At 39.9% G+C, this 20061-nt stretch overlaps 2 protein-coding genes across 7 annotated transcripts in view; one reads left to right on the forward strand and one right to left on the reverse strand.

Annotated features, from left to right (window-relative positions):
- Nucleotides 1-2884: 2884 nt before the first annotated feature.
- Nucleotides 2885-8461, reverse strand: DPY30 (dpy-30 histone methyltransferase complex regulatory subunit). The gene is made up of 5 exons (XM_021545465.3): nucleotides 8331-8461; nucleotides 7812-7885; nucleotides 7680-7727; nucleotides 6375-6517; nucleotides 2885-3178 (listed from the first exon to the last, which is right to left on the reverse strand). Exons 2-5 carry the CDS (start codon nucleotides 7845-7847, stop codon nucleotides 3106-3108), a joined length of 300 nt encoding a protein of 99 aa, XP_021401140.1. The 5' UTR covers nucleotides 7848-7885; nucleotides 8331-8461; the 3' UTR covers nucleotides 2885-3105.
- A 4823-nt stretch (nucleotides 8462-13284) lies between these two features.
- Nucleotides 13285-20061, forward strand: part of SPAST (spastin) — a 38545-nt gene continuing 31768 nt past the window's right edge. For 2 of the 6 annotated variants that reach the window (XM_021545457.2, XM_021545459.2), the window contains exons 1-3: nucleotides 13285-13745; nucleotides 17722-17808; nucleotides 19059-19142. In XM_021545457.2, coding sequence (XP_021401132.1) covers nucleotides 13340-13745; nucleotides 17722-17808; nucleotides 19059-19142 — 577 coding nt within the window. In that variant the 5' untranslated portion in view covers nucleotides 13285-13339. The remainder of the gene's footprint in view (nucleotides 13746-17721; nucleotides 17809-19058; nucleotides 19143-20061) is intronic. The other 4 variants (XM_021545458.3, XM_031504312.2, XM_021545460.2 and 1 more) reach the window with 2 other exon arrangements.

Below are 20061 nucleotides of genomic sequence, written 5' to 3' on the forward strand. Positions count from 1 at the left end.
ATGGGGTTACAGGCACTTGATGTTTTAGGGGAGGGTACAGGTGTGGGGTGAACCGTACATCTTTTGGGGGGTGAGATGGAACAGTCCATTTGACCCCAGGACCCATCCATAGGCAGGTCCGTCTGGCTAGCTGGGAGAACCATTCTCATCTTGGCTGCATTATCTATGGATAATCATATTTATCTATCTTCCGCAACACAGGTCTGTTACACACAATTGCAAAGCAAACTTTTGAGAGCTAAAAGCACATTTGGAATAGGAATATGTCACATTCCTAGTCAGTGTTGCACTAGCATTGATGTAAACTGCCCCATAATTAATTATTGATGGTACATTTACATTTGAAGTCCTTGCTTAAAAATATTTGAATGCGAACATTGGCAGAAATGGTGCTGATAGACTTTTCATCATGGTAAAATGCCTCTTTCTGTAACAACTGGCATTCTGTATTTCTGTGATCTATGCTATGTAGTCACTCTTAAAATGAATCCTGACTATGAAATGGCATAGGGAACACAAGCTAAGGTTTGGCTAAGAATATTTTTTATGTAAGTAGTACAATGATAAGAATATATCAAAACCTCCACTCTATGAAGCATGGTAGGCATAGGAATTTTTCTCATGTTTCCTTTCCAACCTAGGAGTTTCAACTGCTTGTATCTTTCAGAATTTTTCAGATTTTTCACTTGTTTGAAAGCAGGTCTTTTATTTCTAGAAAGTCTGATGGGGAGAGAAAAGTTTCTTTGATCAGACTGCTCTTACAATGGTGACAGCACCTCAGAAACTAAAATGGATTGCTCAAAGACATACTGAGTTTGGAGACAGTCCTTGATAAATCAGAGGAGCAAAAAAACCCACAGGATTTGGCAAGTCAAACTGTAATTTTAGGTGGTAACAGGCTTCAGAATAGTAAGATATAGAATCCTTTAATCAGAATTGTTTTTAGTGGGAAATCCTTTCTTCTGTCATTGTTCCCTTCCAGGTAAATGACAATGTTCTCAGTAGAAGCAGTTAAAAAGGCACACTTCAAAATACAACATATGACACATATATAATTCTTTCACAGTTACTGAATAGTAACTTCTGGATATTGGAGATCTAAAATAGTAATCTTGAAAGGCATGTTGTCAAATAAACTAGGTATTCCATTTCATTATCTACTCAATTCTACTACCATTTGGAGCATATACTCAGCTACTTGGGGTAGTGAACACGAAAAAGATAATTAAAAAAAAATAACGGCTTTCAGCTACTTAGCAGCAGCCTGTCATATACCTAACATTGCCACCTTCAAGCTTTTACTCTAAATGTATTTGTATTTCAAAATTAAATACAATTTATCTTGAAGCTTTCAGAACCATTATTTCCTGTGGAAAAACAGTACCACTTTCTAGATTAAATTGGGATAGCAAGCATCTGTCAAGTCTCTTCACAGAATTTTCATTGTAGTGAAGAGTTTAAAACAAGTAAATGCATTTAAAATTCAGGCTTTATCATTACTTTTGTAACTGAAAACTAGATAATACAGGTATTAACTTGCTACTTATTCCTGTTACAGAATATGCAGATCTCAATCAGTAAAACCAATTTGACAAGTAAAGGAAAATGGTTGTGTTTATCATACCTTGTCATACCTTCACAAGAATCACTAAGATTTAATTCTTAAGAGTGGTGAGTTCACTGCTGCTAGTCACATTGCAATTTATTTCTTAGAAGAGACTACCCAGAAAAGCTGCTGTAGTAAATCTTCTAACACCATCACTATGAGAACATGGCTTTTTTCATTCTTTTGAATTAAATCTCTAGCCTAGATGGGAAAATAATAGCAGATGACACCACATACCAGTGACACCAGTGGCTGAGTAGACGGCACGCTGGCAGGGACAGCTTCCCTTAGTACTGGGACTGATGCTTTGAGATTTCAGGTGAATGCAAGAGCTATTCAGAAAGCCAGAGCGTTTCAAGTTTTGTGCAGCTGCTTGACAAGTGTTAATGCGAGATAAATCTGACTGTATTTTGAATTCAGGTACAAATATCTAAGAAAATTGCTTTGTCTGGGGAGGATTAGGAGTGAAACTGTTTCTTTTTCTTTGGTCTTGCACAAATTTTCAACATAGACACTGGGGACTCATTCCAGAAAGTCAAAACACTGTTAAAATCCTTTCAGTATCTTTTTAGTGTCACTGATGGAGACTGTGTTCACTACAATGCAGTAGAATTAGTAATTTCCTTCCAAATTTTGGTACATTTTCCAAAAGATAGCTTTTAGGCTTGATTTAGGGTTTGCAGGCTTCTTTCAATTTTTGTTCCCCACTCTTACTGCTCTTAGTCTGTACTAATTTGATGTTTCTATTTTAAGATACTAAGATGTATGTAAAATAGTGAGAACCTTCCTACTAAGACTAAAAGCAAGACCTCAGTCCCTGCAAGTTTTTAGACAATTCAACTAAAGCAAGCAATATTATGTATTACAAAACTCTTAGACATCACATCTTAAATAATTTTGTTTCAGCTGAATCCAGTACACTGAATCCAGTCATAGGAGATCAATGACAAATGCTAAAGAGCACACCTCATTAATGTACCTATGTGAGACACTGGATGCTGTCTGGAGGGTGATCTGTTCCACTGCTGGATCTCACAGTTTGTTTTAACTAAATCCATTTCCGGCTGTTGGAAGTCCTCTCTACTTAATAAATAATTTTTAATTGTTCTACATTTGTTGGCTTTCTGTTTAGGCATGTTGCACTGGAGGGCTCTATATAAAACCCAATTAAGTTATATAAATTATCAGCCATGTGATTCTTGTAATGAATTGTTCCCCTTTATGTCACACATTCAGAGGACATAGCCCCATGGAATTATTCAGACTTTCATCCAGTAGTGCAGTTTCAGTACTTTATTTTGAAAATCTCTTAATAGCTAGTTTAAAACAAGAGAACAATTAAATGTAAAGTGTTCTTTATTAAATAAACTCAAAATATAAAGCAAATTGTGCAGTTAAGAAAGACAACAACGTGGCTAAAGGATTTTTACAGCAGAAAACAAATTGCAGCAAATGAGCATTTCAAGTCTAGCAGCCAAACTGTCCTCATTTTTATGGAGTTAATTTCGGTCCTCAAATTGTGACTTGTTTTTTAAAAGATATGCTGCTAGAAATTCAATGGGATTGGGTGGTCTGCAAAGAAAAAAAAGTAAATCAAAAGCAATTATTTTTTATTATATGAAATTAGGTAGCTGAAGAACCAATCACCTTCCCTTAAAAGCAACACAGCTCTTCCCAAACACTTCTAAGCATTGATTTAGGGATGACCAACTACCTAGAGTGACTCTGTAAATTTCCAGTTTATGTCTAATGAGAAAGTTTTTAAAAAGAGGTCTCAGTCATTGTGGGTTCAATGTTACTAAATTGCTAGAATAGTTACATACCTAAAACTACAGTCTGTAAGCATAAATACTGTATATACATAATTGGATATGACATGCTATTTAAAGTAAAACTCAATTTCTGCTGTTTTTGTCTTTCTTTTTTTGAGTGGTTATTGTGTAGCTTAGTGTATTTAGAGTTTTTTCATGGTTCCTCACAACTGACACACAACAAATCTTCAAGTTTGAGAAGTGCTTGCAAGTAGTCAATAATAAACACTTTTGATCACTGGCTTTAGTCTGTAGTTTTTTTAAAAATAACTCCTCCAGCTATACTGTGTGAATCCTGCTAATCTGGATTCTGTCCACAGAATAAATTACATACTTATTCCATAGTAGGTCAAACCACAGGTCTGGCAGCGAGCAAATATGCCTATAAAGAGCACAAAAACAAAAATATGCAGAGATACTTCTCAGGGCCGTCCTTTTGGCTTCTAAGCATGTACCAATTCTTGAGCTAGCACCCTTAATAGTCCTGGGTGGATTCCTCTACAGCTTTGACCAGTTGCTTCTTGAGCACAAATAAAATGTTAATGTCCTCAAGTGAAAGCAAAAAAATAGCTTAATTATGTGGCCTGTGAAGGATCAGCCCTTTTGTTAATTATGAATTTGCTACCTGCTTCATTTAATTTGAATACTGTATCAGAAGAGATAGTAAACAGACCATCCCAATTCATCATCTCTGTGCTGTTGTAATTTAACAGGCTCTAATGTTTGTTCACAGAAGCCTCTTTTCTAGACATCTATTCAGTCACTCCATATACAGATAGCATTCCATACTTATGACCACCTTGTCACTCTCACTTTTTCACAGTCTACAAGAATACAGGGAAATTACACATAATTTTAAAAATACAAGAACATCACAAATTAAAATAGTGATATTATGCTTGTTTTTACCACTTTCATTTTAAATCAGTTTTACCCCTTCCCTTTCTAAGTCCTACCATTCAGAATTTATTTTTGATTAAAGCAGTGCATTGACATATACATGCAACAGTTTAATGACATTTTCCCACAAGGGTAATTTTCAGCTCAGAATCTAACATTTTGTCAGTACTGTTTTTCACTACCCTCCAACGTCCACAATTTTATGTTTACTTGATTTCAATGTCACTTTCTGTCAGTTTAATTTTTTCATTTCAGTCTTCACAGTTTCATGAAGTTCCTGTGCAATTATTTACAATTTATCAACTTAAAAAACAAACAGAAACTGAAACCTAAAACTCCCTAATCTATTTGTAAAACTTAGTCTTATTAACTACTTTTGTCAGCTTGACATTTCAAATTCTTATAAATTATCTTTTCCATTATTCTAGTGTTGAACTTGTTTCACCATAAAAATTCAACATTTAATTCTACCCTCTATCTTATATCTTCCCATCAGTTCCTCATCCATATAAAGCTGTTTCCTTTAATTCCAACACCAACTAACTCTCTTTAAAAGCCAGTAGTGAATAACTAGCTGAAAAACTTTTTGGGAATTTAAACAGACAGACTGCATCATCTTCATTCCTCTTTATTGCTGACTCCTTCAATAAACTCCAAGACACTTAAAAGTCCAGACAAAAATTGTGTTGACCTCCTCCCAAATATGTCATTTGCCCATATGCTCACTGTCCTGGATGGTAATTTCTACTGAATTCCAGGCATGATCATTAGATGTACTGAGCTGTTCCCTGAACATTTCTATATCCCTTTGGTAAAGAACTTAGCATCCACTAGTTATTTTCCTGTTCAATTTTGAGCAGTAGATTATACAGCAGAGCTGACAGTTCAGCATTCACATTCCTGAGGGTTTATTATGCTCAGCTGAACAGACAGTTTGCCCTGGCAGGTTCATACTATTCATATTTTACCTGTTCCCCAACTCCTCCTGTCAATGATCAAATTTCACTTCTGTGATGAGCCCCCATAAAGAAGATGGAAAAAAGGCAAAGGGATGGGAAAGAGAAAGGGAAGGGAAAGTGAAGGGACGGAAAATGTTTGCCTGTTACACAGGTATTCAGAGTGTAAGGGTGGGGTATTAATCCTGGGCTGTGTTTTATTTTGAGTCAGCAGCAGAATTCCCAATGATGTCTGCTGAAGATCTGCACATCCCTCAGGTGTGCACATGGGTGCCTAATTTTGCTTAATTAGCTGTCTTAAATTGCAGCTTAAATTCCCAACTCCTTTTGAAATTCATACATTGTTGATGTTTTTTTCTGACTGTAGGTGCCATGATGCAATTATGGTCACCTACACCAGCTTTTAATTGTATTATTTCAATTTGAGAGATGGTTACGGTTACATGCAGTACAATTTGCCACTAGTGAGGACACACCAAAAGGCTAGAAATTAGTTTTGTTAAGAATAAGACCTGTTTGCTGTTATGGAAGGATACCTTTCTACACTGGCTGGTAAAGATAGCTGGGGCACCTCAACAGCATAATCTTTACTTGGAGGATAAACCATTAGTTGACTGCTTACTCTCTTGACAGTGCAGGCTTAGCCACACCCTTTAGAAAGTATTTTAATCTCTGACAAAGATGCATGTCATGCCTGTTTGTCTTTCCTTCTCTTAAATGTCAAGCAGAACTGTTTATAATTCCACATTACAAAAATCTTCAGTACTAGAATGTCCTCTTGCCTTGCTTCTCTAAGGTGAATTACATGATAAAATTAATAACAAAACCCCTCCCATTTTTCCCTCTAAAACTTTTGCAGTAGCATACCTCATTGGGAGAACATGAATTCAACAAATAACTTCTGTTGTGCCATGTGTGCCTAAGTGAGGAACCCATCCTGCATGATCAATCACAGTAATTCATGGGTTCATGAATATGTTATAATGAGGACCTTACAAGGAGCAAAACCATACTTGGTGTGTGAGGCCTAAAAGGTGCTGCACTGCCCAAGTTTGAGATCTACATTTTCCTAGTAACCGAAGGATTACAGAAGAATCTTACCTCTCTTTTGCAAGAACAGCAAGTCCCTGTAGCAAGATAGGTACAACTGTCTGATCCAAATAGGCACGTGTGGGTAATGACTGAAGATCCACCTTCTGCTTTGATGTTTTCTCGGCATTTAGTTTCTCATTTTCTACTATCCTCTGAAGTAAAAAAAAAAAAAAAAAAAAGGGGAATGAACATTGGTAATAGGGTAATAGCAGCCACATCTACTTTGAAGTGTGTGTGCAAAGTACCCATTTCTGCAATTCAATGGCAATAATTTCTTTACATCTTTCAAGAATATTTAAGTGCATATTCTTCCTTCCACAAAAACCTAATCCAGAGGAACTTCTGTTAAATTCCTATGTTTTGGGGAAACACTGTTTAGAAGTTGTAAGTTTTCTACAAGAGAAGACATCCAATCCCAGTATTTTTTATTTCAGCTTTTGCATTCATTGATTTGAACTCTACACCATTAAGACAGGAATGACTACCAACAAGAGTCTCAGTTAGATTTGCTCCTGTACATGTGTGCTCTAACACAAAATAGTAAAAGCACAAGGAATTCAGGTAAAGCCTGACAAAGGCGACTCTGCTAAAGTCAAGTACTTTGTGAGTGTACTCAAGTATAGATGGACACTTCAAAGAAAACATATGCAAAATGCTTCCAGGTACTTTTAGATCAAAAAGTGCTGAATCAGCTCACACCATTAACTATAACAGAAAAGTGATACCCTCCCACTGCCAGTAAACCAAATGTACTCAGTGCAATGTACATAAATCTACTGGCACGGGACCAATGTGTTATGATTCTGTAGGAACCATGGAAGCTGAGGCATAGAGACAAGCAGTTATCAGAGAGATGAGTCCCAAAATATGTTTTAAAATTGCTTCTGCAAAAGCTTAGCACAGAGTAGGAACTTATAATAAAGGGAGACTGAAGACTTCTTTAATAAGAAGAGTAATAAATGCCATAGAGTTAGGAAGTGACTCTCCCAGTCTACTCAGCATAGGTTGAGCCTAATGTGGATGGATTTTTTTGTGCCATAGTATATATCTGTATCTCTCACAGATAGCAATAGAACAGATAATAATCATACTTCAAAAAAAAATCCTGACTTATTAAAAGGCTCATTATTTACTTCAGTACCATTTAGAACAATGGAAGTAGCAAAACAGAAAATATATTTACAGCCATTTCCCCCAGGGACAGGTACTGCTTAGCTCTGTTGAGAATATTACAATTTCTGAAGTCAGACTCAAGAGTCAACATTTTTCTCCTAATCACAAATGTGACTTCCACTGCAACAAAATCTTTGTTACCTCTACATTTTCAGTGAGGCCATATTCAGAATGAGGATTTTCCGGAACCTGTAAAATAACATATGGTTAGCAAAGCTAAAATTCTCCTTTTACACATGTAACATAATGCACGTAAAACATTTATTGTAATACCTGTGGCTGTCCCTCCATAATCTGTTCTCCCTCCATGATTTCAAATGTGAAATTTGATGGACGTCCAAGAAGATCTTGGAAAGCAATAAAAAAACTGGTCAGTAAGCTGAGATGAAGCCCATGTGAACGGAGTGATATTGCATCACTTGATTACTAATGGTTACCAAGGCACAATTACTAGAAAGCAGAGGGAGTTGCTCCGCGCTCCCCCCCGCGCCAAACTTGAACTGGTTTCTCCCGCACGCAGAACCGAGAAGCGTCTTTTAAGTTTTGCCTACGTCCGCTGAAGAGAGCAGTACTGGGGTTAGAAAACACAGCCCTCATCCCCGCGGGAAGCCGGAGACATCCCTTAACCTCCCTCATTCCCTCCCGGCCGTGCCCGCCACAGCGCCCAGAGAGCCCCCGCGGGCAGGGCCGTGCCGGGGCCGCGCCGCCACCGCGGGCCACGCGCGGGCACCGCCCCCGGCCGTGCCCCGGGCACCCCGCGGGGGAGAGGCAGCCCCGCCGCAGGGCTCTCACCGCCGGTCGGTCCGAGATGGGCGGCACACCGGGGTGGGCGGCACACCGGGATCGGCGGCACACCGGGAGCCGCTCCGCCACAACCGCGGCTGCTGTCGCGAGTTGTTTTGACGTCAGTGAAGCGGCCGCGCGGCCGGCCCCAGGCGCACCGCGCCTGCGCGGGCCCCACCCAGCCCCGCCGCGCGGAGGGCGGAGCGGGGCGCGGGGCGGGAGCTGCTTTGTTGCCTGCTCGTTTCCAGGGGCTCTATGGGGAATAAAACGCGCGGGATGTATTCCTGGGGTTTTGGGGTACAGCAATGTGCTCGTAATCATTACGGCTTGGTTTTTGAGGAGGCCGCTGTAGTGTTCACGAAAAATAACATTGCTGAAGCTAACTTGGGTCTGAAAGTGGGGTTTTGTTAGTGAAATAGCCCACCAGAGCTGCGTAGTGTGTTTGGCGCAAAGGTGAGTGAGGACAGTGAATTTCCCCTCTGTTAACAAAATCGCAGCTGCTCAGCTTTCCCCAGGGATCAGCTCCAGTCATCCTGTCCTGTTTGATGCTGTCAGGAAATGGAAGAGTCTGCTGCTTCTGTAGCTGTTGTGCTGTGACAAACTATATCGGTGTGTGAACATCTGCACCTGACCGTTTTGTTTTCTTTTCACTAGGAATTAAATTTTAGCAAGAACTTCTTGATGAGGTTCTGAAATCTTCTCTAGAGGAGACTACCTGATTCAAAACCTGCCTGGGTGCATTCCTGTGTCACCCGCTTTTGATAACCCTGCCTTGGCCAGGGGGCTAGGCTAGATGATCTCCAGAAGTCCCTTCCAACCCTAATGATTATGTGAATTCTTTGTCTGGAAGTGTGATTTGTGCTAGAGAATTAAAATACCTTAAAAATATTTTGGGTTCAAACTGACAAAGATGTTTCGTTTCTGTAGGTTTGGAGTTTTGGGATGTTCTGGTTTGATTTGGGCTTTTTTTATTCATTTGTTTGAGGTTTTTTTAGAAAATAAACAAATAGACAAAAATAGGTCTACTTCTTTTCCTGTCTTCCTGTTGCAGTGATGACGATGCATAGGAATGATCTAGTTGATGCTCCTAAAAGATTAGTGAAATGGAGAAGTAACATAAATTGCCATGTTTTCAATAGATTCTGCTCTGACATAATCATCTAGTAGTGTTAATAATGAAGTGTGTGTACATAAATGAATTTGAAACAATGTTTGCAGAACTGACAATGTTACCAGTGTCATAAGCAGGCTCAAAATCTAGTGCAGTCACAGATTTGATACTCAACTGAAGAACTTGGAATTAGAGCAGAACTGTGTCCTGTGTTTATATATATTTTAGTGCCTAGTGCTGGCAGACTTACCTGATGCCAAAGAGGTGAGGTGAAAACACTGAGATTTCTTTACTAAAACTTAGAAAAGGAATACAAACAAATTCTTAATGTGAAGAGGTATAAGCTTTGCAGTCAGTTTTGAGCCTCTCTGAATTTTTCATTGTGTTCTAGTCATGACATTTTAGAGAATTGTATTTAGAGGTCATGTTGGGAAAGAAAAAACGTTTTCCTAATTACCTTTTGGTACAATGGTAAATTGTAGTGTCAGGGTAGTTGTACCTTTCTAATTCCTATGACTGTAACGTTGGTCTGCTCAGATTACTAAATCTTTTGCTGAGACACCAGATTGTATCTCTTCTATTTCACAAGTCCTCAATCTTTAGAGTAGAGTGAACACTATCCCACTCCAGAGGAGGCTTCACTTCTTCCACCTCTTGCTGGTGTTCATCATAACCTTTGCTGAGTCAGGATATCTCACTAACCAGCAGAAAGCCACCCACTGCTCTGATGTGGTTTAAGGGTTTGTGGTTTTTGGGGTTTTTTTTGGTTGTTTGGTTTTTTTTGGTTTTTTTTCAAAGTAGCATTAATCTTTACCAGATTATTAATTAGAATGGTTCACTGACAAGTCCAATGACTGCTAGAGTGATATTAATAGAAGAGTGTTGTTCCGATTTTTAAGATTTTTCTAAAGCCTTCTGAGTTTACATTATTGTAGAGAACTTTCTCACACAACTTTCTGTAAACAATCTATTGTTTTGCATTCCTCCATAGAAGTGGAGAAACTTAATGTACTAATAGTTTATCCAATGTCATTGGAGAGGTGGTACATTCACCCTCCAATCCACTGTCACCTTTAAAAAAATATAAATGCTAGAGTCAGAAAATAAACTTCCTCTTTTTCACCTTTGCAATAGCAGCGGCTGGTGTCGTGCTTTCAGGTGTCCTGTAGTGACAGAAGAAGGTAGGGAAATTAAACTTGCAGAGCACTGAAGTATTTAATAGCCACAATACAGAACTAGTTCTGTAGGTTTTCCTTAAAAGCATTAAGACTTTCTCACAATTTCACACTGATTCCTGCTTTTGAAGCTGTGTTTTGGCTTAAAGTGTTGTTATGCCCCTAAAAAGTGTACTCTTATTGTCATGATACTGTCACATAATTCACAAAGGTGTCATTCTAAATGTTTTAAAAAGTAAAAATAACTGAATAATCTGACTAGTCAGGATTGATTGAGATGCATTGTCTTCTATTGTCATTCAATATGTCCTTGTTAATAAACTTATTCCTTCTCTGGCTTTTCTGTTTTGCTCAGGAATGGGATGCTACTTTAGATAGCAGTGGAATAATAAACACTATAGATTGATAATCTGTTGTTACAGGCTTATTTCACATTTTTGAATGCTTCTTAGTGTTAACACTGCTTGAAGCTTCTGGAATTTCTTTGGTATTATAAAAATCTATTAAACCTTTATATCAGTAAGTGAGAGATTTTTTTAAAGGACAGTTACATATACAAAAAAAAAATTTCCACTCATGAGTGGGTGGAACATACTTGATAGTATTTTCATAGTAGAAGTACATAATCCTTACAAAACACAAAAGAAAAGTACTTGGTGTACATTGCTGCATTTTTTCAGAACTGATAGGTTCACCATCTATCTAACAATGGTCTAGGTCATGAATAATTGTTATATATTTGTATGTTATTTTATATTTGATAAAATTCTGTATTTTATACAGTAAAAAAACCACTCCACTCTGCCATTTAAGAAAATAAATACACGTTACCAGGGGAATCTGGAGGTAACTTTATGAGGCATAAACAAACAAGAAAAAAACCCAGTAGTTTCATAGTAATTTTGGAAGAATGAATAAAATATTGCAGACAGTAGTGATTTTAGTTTGGCATATACTTTTAATTAACATGCTCCACCAACTGCCATTTCATGCTATTAGCTAGGGGAGACTTGACTGTGCACTGAATTTTCTGTCTGCAGTTTTGGGACTGTCTCAGCTCCTGTGTGCAGTTCAGGGCTGCCAGAGAGATGATCTGTCATATCTAATATCATTCAGTATTTTATTTGTGGAACAGAGTGTTTGACAAAGCAAAACAACGGCGAAAAAGATTAGTCAACAGGCAACGCACACACAAAGGTGGGAAGGTTGAAGCAGAGAGGGACTAGACTTGTGGCAAGCACATATCTCTCCCTCTCAGGATTTTTCATAGAGGTGCACAGAGAGAAATGAAAGAGGAAACAATTTCTATTTTTGCTCCTTGTTTTTCCCATGTAGAATGTGTTTGGAGAATTGTTTACCTGGAGTGAGTGCTTGATTGGATTCTGGTGAGGATTGCTTGAGCCTGATGGCCAATCCAATCCACCTGTGTCTGGACTCGCACGAGAGAGAGAGGGTCACACGTTGTGTGAGAGTTAAAGTCAAAGAAAGTAGTATACAGTTTTAGTATCCTCCTTTTATATAGTATATTAATGTATTTTGGCATAGTTATAATAAAGAAATAGTTCAGACTTCTGAATTGAGTCAGACATCGTCGTTTCTTCCCATTGGGTTCACCTGCATATACAATATAGACTAAAGGTACCAAAGCATTCTTAAGTTTGAAATAACCAAAGGCATAGTGAGGTGGAGGATCTATCTCTTTGGTGAAACACAAATAAATATTATGGCTGGGCAAATAATTGACAAGGGTTTGGACAACTGCAAGTTCACTTTTGGTAAGTAGAGTGAAGATTTTTTTTTTTTTTTTCCTTCCAGAGTGATGTATCTATAATGTATAGTGAATTCCATTAGCCCCCTGCATGTGAGCAGCCAGCCTGTCATTCCCATTACAGAGCTGTGGAGCAGACAAAGCCCCGGCGCACACTCCCGGGGGGACGCCGTGGAGAACTGGCTGCTCCACGCCTCTCCGTGCAAGGGAGTTCCCCGGGGTCTGCCTGTGTGCCACTAGCAGTGATCCCAGGCGGGAGCGGCGCCAGGATTGTGCCTGTGGCGTGGCTCACAACCAGTCACAATAACTGATCCTATTCAATTATTCATCGCCCGTCCGCTCGGTGCGTCTCACGGGCCGACAGCGAACGGCCTCGGCTAGGGCTGGAGCGGGCTGGTGCTTCCACTCTGGAGCTCCCCGAAAGGAGGCTGCAGCCAGGCGGCAGGCTGGCTTCTCCCGGGCAACCAGCGAAAGGACAAGGGGACGTCTCCTCAGGCTGTGCCAGCGGTGGTCCAGGTTGGACACTAGGAGGAATTTCTTCACAGAAAGGGTTGTTTAACAAGGGAATGGACTGTCCGAGGAGGTGCAGTCACCGTCCCTGATCACGCTCAAGACCCGTCCGGATGCTGTACTTAGTGCTGTGGTCCAGTTTTACATCCGTCAAAGGCTAGACTGGATGATCTCACAGGTCTTTCATTGATTCTGTGATCCCGAGCGCCTCCGAGAACCCGCCCCTCGTTCCGCGGGAGCGGGGCGGGCTGGGCGCTGCAAGCGCCGTGCCCTCCCCTCCGCTGGTGGCGGGGCGGTGCCGCTTCGCCTCGCCTCTCCCCGCCCCGGCCGGGGCCGGCCGCGCCCCGCCCTCCGTCCCTCCCCCTGGGTCGGCCGAAAGGGGCGTCGCCGCCGCCACCATCGCCATGGCCGGTTGTTGTCAGTCTCTGGCAGCGGGTTATGGCGACGGCGGTGAATGAATTCTCCGGGCGGCCGAGGGAAGAAGAAGGGCTCAGCCGGCTCCAGTTCCGCGCCTCCGACCGCCGGCGCCTCTCCCTCCTCGCCGCCCAGGCCGGCGCCCCCCGTGCCGCCGGCAGGGGCGGCGGCGGCGGCGTCCCTGCACAAGCGGAACCTGTACTATTTCTCGTACCCGCTCTTCGCCGCCTTCGCCCTGCTCCGCTTCGTCGCCTTCCAGCTCGGGCTGCTCTTCGCCTGGCTCTGCGAGCGCCTCTCCCGCGGCGCGCTCATGGCCGCCAAGGGCAGCAGGGCCGGGGCCGGCGACGCGCCCGAGCCCGGCGGGGCGCCCGAGACGGTGCGGGCGTGCCACAAGCGGGCCTTCGAGTGCATCTCCATGGCTCTGCGCATCGACGAGGACGAGACAGGTAGGGAGGGAGCGCCCGCGGCCGCCCCGGGGTGCGGGGGGAGGCCGGGAGGGCCCTGTGCCGTGGAACCGCTTTCAGCTAAGAGCAAACAAAACCCGCTGGCGAAAGAAATGCGGGGAGCTGCGGACGGGCTGTGCGGCCGTGAGCCGTGCCGTGTCCGCATGCAGTGGCGGTGCTTTGGTCCTTGCCGCAGCCCGCAGGCGCGGGTCGGATCACAAAGCTGCGGCGCGGCCTCATTCCCCTTGCAATACAAGTGCTTGTATTTCTCCCCAAAAACATAATTTTTGCCGCGGGGGTCTGGGTGAGGCGGTTAAAATTGCGGGCGGGTGTGTGACTGTAACTAGCCTCCACCAAGCTAGCCGGACAACAAAAGCACCAAGGACAATAATAAAGATGCATCCTATAATGCACTGCCTGACAAATGATGTGAGTCCTCGAGCGAGGCTTCAGGTTACTTAGCCCTCAGAATGCCCACTTGGAGTGGTGTGATTTTAAGGAAATAAATACTTACTTTAAGTATTTTGGCAGTTTCTTAAAACATGTTTTTCTTAAACTTTAAGTTTGCCATGAATACTCTTAAAAAACCTAAAAACCTACCACTGTGTGGTGAGAAGACCTTAAGGAGAACGTTTAGGATTCAATGAAATAAAACAGAGGAGTGAGGATTTTTTTTTTTTTGTAGAGCATAATATAAACCCCAACCAAACAAAACACTTGATACTAAATTAAATTTAATCATTTATTCTAAATGCAGCAGCATGATTCTGTCAGCATGCAGAAGGTAGGCCTTGGAGACCTGCTGTGCTGGTGTTTAAAATTCTCTGGAAAAGTCAGATTACTTTATTCTAAACTTTCAGTTGAGCTTTACTAGAACTGCTATCCTAGAAGAGGAGATTAAAAATATAGGAGTAGGTCTTCAATAGGTGCTGCACACTGAGAGCGCCAGAAAAGCATGGGATGTGTCCTCCTTTGCCTTGACAGTTTGGGAGTGGCAGTGGTATGTGCTCTGGGAGAGAAAAAACTGCGCACCATGTGCAGCAGGGTTAGTTCAGCACAGGTGTACAGCGAGAGAGCACTGAGGGTCATAGGAGCAAAGCATGAAAGAAGGTGAGGCTTCAGTGTTGTTGATGATTGCTCTGTGAGGAGTAGCAAAGTCTTACCTTATCAGGCACCTGTTCCACTGCTGTGATGTTTAACTGTACGTGGTTTGGTGGGTAAGCCCTTAAATATGAATTTTAATAATTAACTTGCTCTGTAGGTATCTTTAGAGTGATCATACATGAATTAGCTGCACAGGCCATGCATTTAGTAAGATGATCTTTGCTGCTTATATGAGCAGTTACAAAACTGTAACAGTCCTGCAACTGCAATATACATCCCATTGAGAAAGAACTCATAGATTTGTTATTTGATATATAGATTTGTTATTTGCTTATCTGATTTTACCAGAATACTTGTCTTATCTTTGAAAAAGTTTTGATCTGTAAGCAAGCTTTTTATATCTTCAAAGACAAAACTATATGTTAGACACAGTATGTGAAATTGGTGGAATTTCTGAATTGTCTAATAACCTATTAGTTATGTGGCATTTTTGCTGTTGTGGGAGCTATGCATACTTCAGTAATTTTGATAGCACTTCTGGTAATTTTTTATGCTTCTGAATTAGGGCAGTTATTCTTGTTTTGGCATTTTTACAGTTTAATGCTTAATATTTTTTTCTAAGAAGGCACATATGGTGTGTTGACACCTGCAAACAGTTAAGCATCCACACAGTGGATTATTCTTCTCAGTGGGACAGGGGAGAGCATAGGAGGAGCAAAAGTGAAGGGGAAAAAGGGTGAGAAATCTTTCCAAGTGATGATTGCCTTGGAAGACAGCCCTCATTCAGTTATTCATCTACCGAGGTTTTTATTGATGAGCATTATATTGTATGATGCAGAATATTCTGTTGGCCTGTTTGGGTCAGTCATCCTGCTAGTATTCTCTCCCAACTTCCTGTGCACCCTCAGCCAACTCACTGGGGATCTAGATGGGAAAAAGAAAACCTTGAGGTTGTGCTGTTCAGCAACACCCAAAACATTTCTGTGTTATCAGCTGTTTTAGTCACAAATCCAAAACACAGTGCCATTGGGGCTGTTTAAGGAAAATCAGCTCCATTCTGCCAGAGCCAATATAGCAAATCAGCAACTTCCAAGGAATGTGACATTTATTTTATTTTTAATGTCATAATCATTGAGAACTAGTCAATCATTCTGTGTGGCAGTGGAGCACAACCTTTGCAAACAGCTTGATGTGGTATTGTGCTGTGAAAGCTTTCTCCAGTTAAAAGCTGGAAGTGAAATTTTAATGATGACCTTGTAATGTTTGCATCTGCCCCTAAGAATAATAAAGCCATTCAGGCTTTGTTAGCAGAGGTGGCTGGAATCATCTCAAATCAAGATTTTATTTAGCTATAATCAGTATTAGATTTATGATTTACACTGCAGTTGAAACTGTTTCTGTGGGTGGTGGAGAGAAGAAGCTTAAAGAAAAGTCTCAAAAGAGGATTGAAGTCACCTCAGGTAATTTCATTTATCTAGCTTTGTCCTTAACAGTAAGGATATGTGAGGCTGTTGAAGAAAGGGCAGTAATGAAATAACTCCCAAGGTGTGTGGTGTTCATTACTGTAGGCAGGCAGTCTGTGGTTTGTGGTGCTAAGAAGAGCAAAGCATGAAATTACCTGCACTGGGGAACTTGCCAAATGTTATTATTAAGAGATTTTTTTAATCTGAAGAGGAGCAATAAAAAACCCTGAAGATGATTCTAGAAATGTATTGAAATATTTTTGTTAAAACTGAAATTTGCTAGAAAATAGGTTTGGGACTGAAGTTATCAAAAGATTTGAGTGTACAAGCACACAGCTACTGGTAACTGGCACTTAGGAACAGTTTTGTGAAACACTGTCATTCTGAAACTAGAGTAATGGTATCTAAAGTTTCATTATAGGCTTTTTTAATTTTTTTACCACTAGTAGCTTGTTAATGCTGATCAGGTTTTAAGTTCTAATATCTAATCTGTTATATTCCTCTGTGGGAATGCATGCTTAGTGTGATATAATTATGTTGAGTATTTTTCCAAGAGTATTTTTCCATATGCAGACATATTCATTTTTAATGCAGAATATTTATAGAAAAGGAGCATTATGAAGTAGATATTAATAGGTCTTCAGTGATTGACTTGCAGTCATGGTGTCACATAGCTTAAGTCAGGCACAGGCATGTTTCAGGTTGTGTTTGCTGCAATATCCACTCAGGACATGGTTGGTACAGAGGTGTGTTCTAGCTCTGCCTGTGTTCTGCTTCATGTGAAAGTTGGCACACACCTGTAATACAGCAGTTTCATAATAGCATAAACAAAGAAATGCCCTCATGACAAATGAGCTGCACTCTACAAAAGGTAACCAGAGAAGTATCTCTCATCTCTCTCTGTAGTGTCTTAGACTTGTTGCTTTTCTTCTTGCGTTTCTGTGCTTCTAGTGTTATTTTGGCTGTTACTGGCTGTCACTGGAAGATTAAGAGGCTGTAGTTGATGTTTCAGAAGTAAAAACTGTTAATTTCACTGTTTATGTTGGGTTCCAGAAGTAAAAGCTATTAATTTCACTGTTTCTGTTGGGAATGAATATGTGTAGGTGAGCTTTTATATTTTTTTTTTTGGGGGGGGGGAGGGAGAGGGGAATTTATTTTGTTAAGGTAGATGAGGAATTATTCTTTAAACAGGCAAAAGTGATTTGAGGCTGGTGTAGTACCTGTTTTTAATAGAAAAGTTTATTTGATATTTAAATAGATATAAAGTTGGCAGTGTCCCTTTAAGACTTCCTTTAAATCAGAGATTTTTGTTAAAATATCTCTTCCTCTCTCTTGTTCTATGCAGCATTATGTAGAACCATTCCTAAGTTTTAATTCATTTCAGAAAATAATGGGCTCACTTCCTTTTTAAGCAGGACAAAAGGAACAAGCTGTTGAATGGTATAAGAAAGGAATTGAAGAACTGGAAAAAGGAATAGCTGTCTTAGTAATTGGTCAAGGTAAGCCAGTTTTGAGTTTTGTCGAAATGATTTTGGTTTATGACTTCTTTGAAGTGAGAAATCAATATTACTAAATATGGTAGGGGCTAGCAGCAGGCTGCTGTATTAATTATTTCATAAGGATCTTTCTTAGTCCCATTTTAGCTGTAGATGAGCACTGGTCCTTTTCTCGTTCTGCCTTAATATTCCGGTCTATATCACATGCAAATCCTGCTCCAAATATTTTCAGACTCTGCAAAATCATAAGGAGTTCATGAACACTGTTAAGTAAAACATGTGATTTCTTATATAATGGGAATGCCAAAATAATGAGTTTTGATTTGATTTGCTTAAGGTGACAGTTCATGTTCTCACTTATGCAGAATTTTATACTCCCTTCAGTGTAATCTAAAAAGAAACCCCCCAATTTGGAATGGCCTGACATTGTATTTCTGAATAACTTTAGGCCAAAATAACTGAACATTTCCAACAAAGGAAGAAAGCCATCTCTCTATGCGGAAACATTTTAACCTTTAGTGTAGAAGCAGGTATGTACCATAGAAATACAGGTGCAGTGAAGGACTTGCTGAAAATTTGTATCCTCAAAATAGTATTATAATAATAAAAACCGAAATCACCTGCCCCAAACCTAAACCTGTAAGTGTTTTTGCAGGCTTGTATTTATTCCCTCACCTGTGTTTAGAAGTATGTGGTGATCTTACTTAGGGGGCAATACAAGAGGCATTTGATATAACCTGTATAAATCGCACAGTTTAAAAAAAAGCTTGACTTTAACAGATAGTGTTTCTTAGAAAGTGATGTTAATGTCTAATTCTGTGTTTTGAAATGTAAAGGGACACAGTCAACTGAATTTAAATCTGTTAATTTTGCCAGAATGAATTCTTTCAAATTGTACTTGCCTCTCAGTCACTTTTCAAGCTTTTTAAAAATCTTTTTTTCATTTGGTTGCTGTTCAGAGAAATGCAGAGACAAGGGCCATATTAGGTCAGCATGAAATGTTAGACAATATGCAAAGCAGGGAGTGGGCTCCCATCACTCTATAAGCAGTGTTGTAAAGCAGAGAGTGTCAACTAACTCTAAATTCTTGAATAAATAGGAAACTTTAGAGATTTTTTCATTAGTTTTGTAATGAAGTTCCATAGTGGAAGAGATAGATAAGGGGTGGGAGGAGGAGGAGGGAAGGCTGGGTACCAGTACTTTAGCACTTAAGTTTACCAAATTGTGTTTTAACATGGATTTTTCTTTGTAAGGTGATCAGTGTGAACGGGCTCGACGTCTCCAATCTAAAATGATGACAAATTTGGCAATGGCCAAGGATCGGTTGCAGCTTTTAGGTACCAGTTACAATTCATGACTTTGGAAAGTTTGTAATTATTTGCACAACTTCATTTAATGTTTCTTCTAAAATATTACGTTGATTTTTAAAGTGAAGGAGTCATTATCTTTGTAGGGTCTCTTTAGTTTAATTTTAGTTGAGAGTGTTGTTGATGGGTTTTGAAAATGGGATTTCATGACCCACTTTCAGGTATAAAAGTAACTGAGAAGTCGTTATATCATAGCACACTTGACATATAAAATGAGGAAATCTTAATCGATTAACTCCTGATGAAGTTTGTTCAGGGTTTTTCTGTTAGTACTGTATTGAAATTTATGATATATTGCTGATCATGAGTGCTAAGTGTGCTTCCTGTAAGTGTAACTACTTAATATTCTGTTGATTTCGCTGTTACTTATATTAACAATTTTCCTTACTATTGGTAAATAATAATAATGATGATGATAATAATAATTCTTTAACATCATGTAGACCATAAGGTTGTGAAATTCTAATATTCTTGATTATTTTCTAGTAGTGTGCTATTTTAAAATTAGAAGGTGAGGTCATGTTTTTTCAGAAGCATAGTGTTATATAGCTTTATCTTTATTAAAATTAAATATTGTATATAAGCTCTTAACAGAGTAAAGATCCTCCCATCAAACAGCAGACTCGTGGCTCTGTGTAGTGCATCTTCTAAATTTAAAGCTTTGAAAATGCTTTCAGTTCAGTCTGCAAAAGTAAAACAAGGGATATTTTTAAAATTGCTCTTTAGGAGTACACTAACAAATGTACTTGATTTTAACTTGCATATCTCAGCTTTAATCATAAGCCTCTCATGTATGAAGTTCTACTAACTCATTCTTATAGGAGCATATAGAGCAGATGGGAAAACTTGAGCTCTTTGCTCCTCTTACACGTCTGTAGTCCTAATTGGT

This window comes from Lonchura striata, chromosome 3 (assembly GCF_046129695.1).
Source record: "Lonchura striata isolate bLonStr1 chromosome 3, bLonStr1.mat, whole genome shotgun sequence".
Lineage (NCBI taxonomy): Eukaryota > Metazoa > Chordata > Aves > Passeriformes > Estrildidae > Lonchura > Lonchura striata.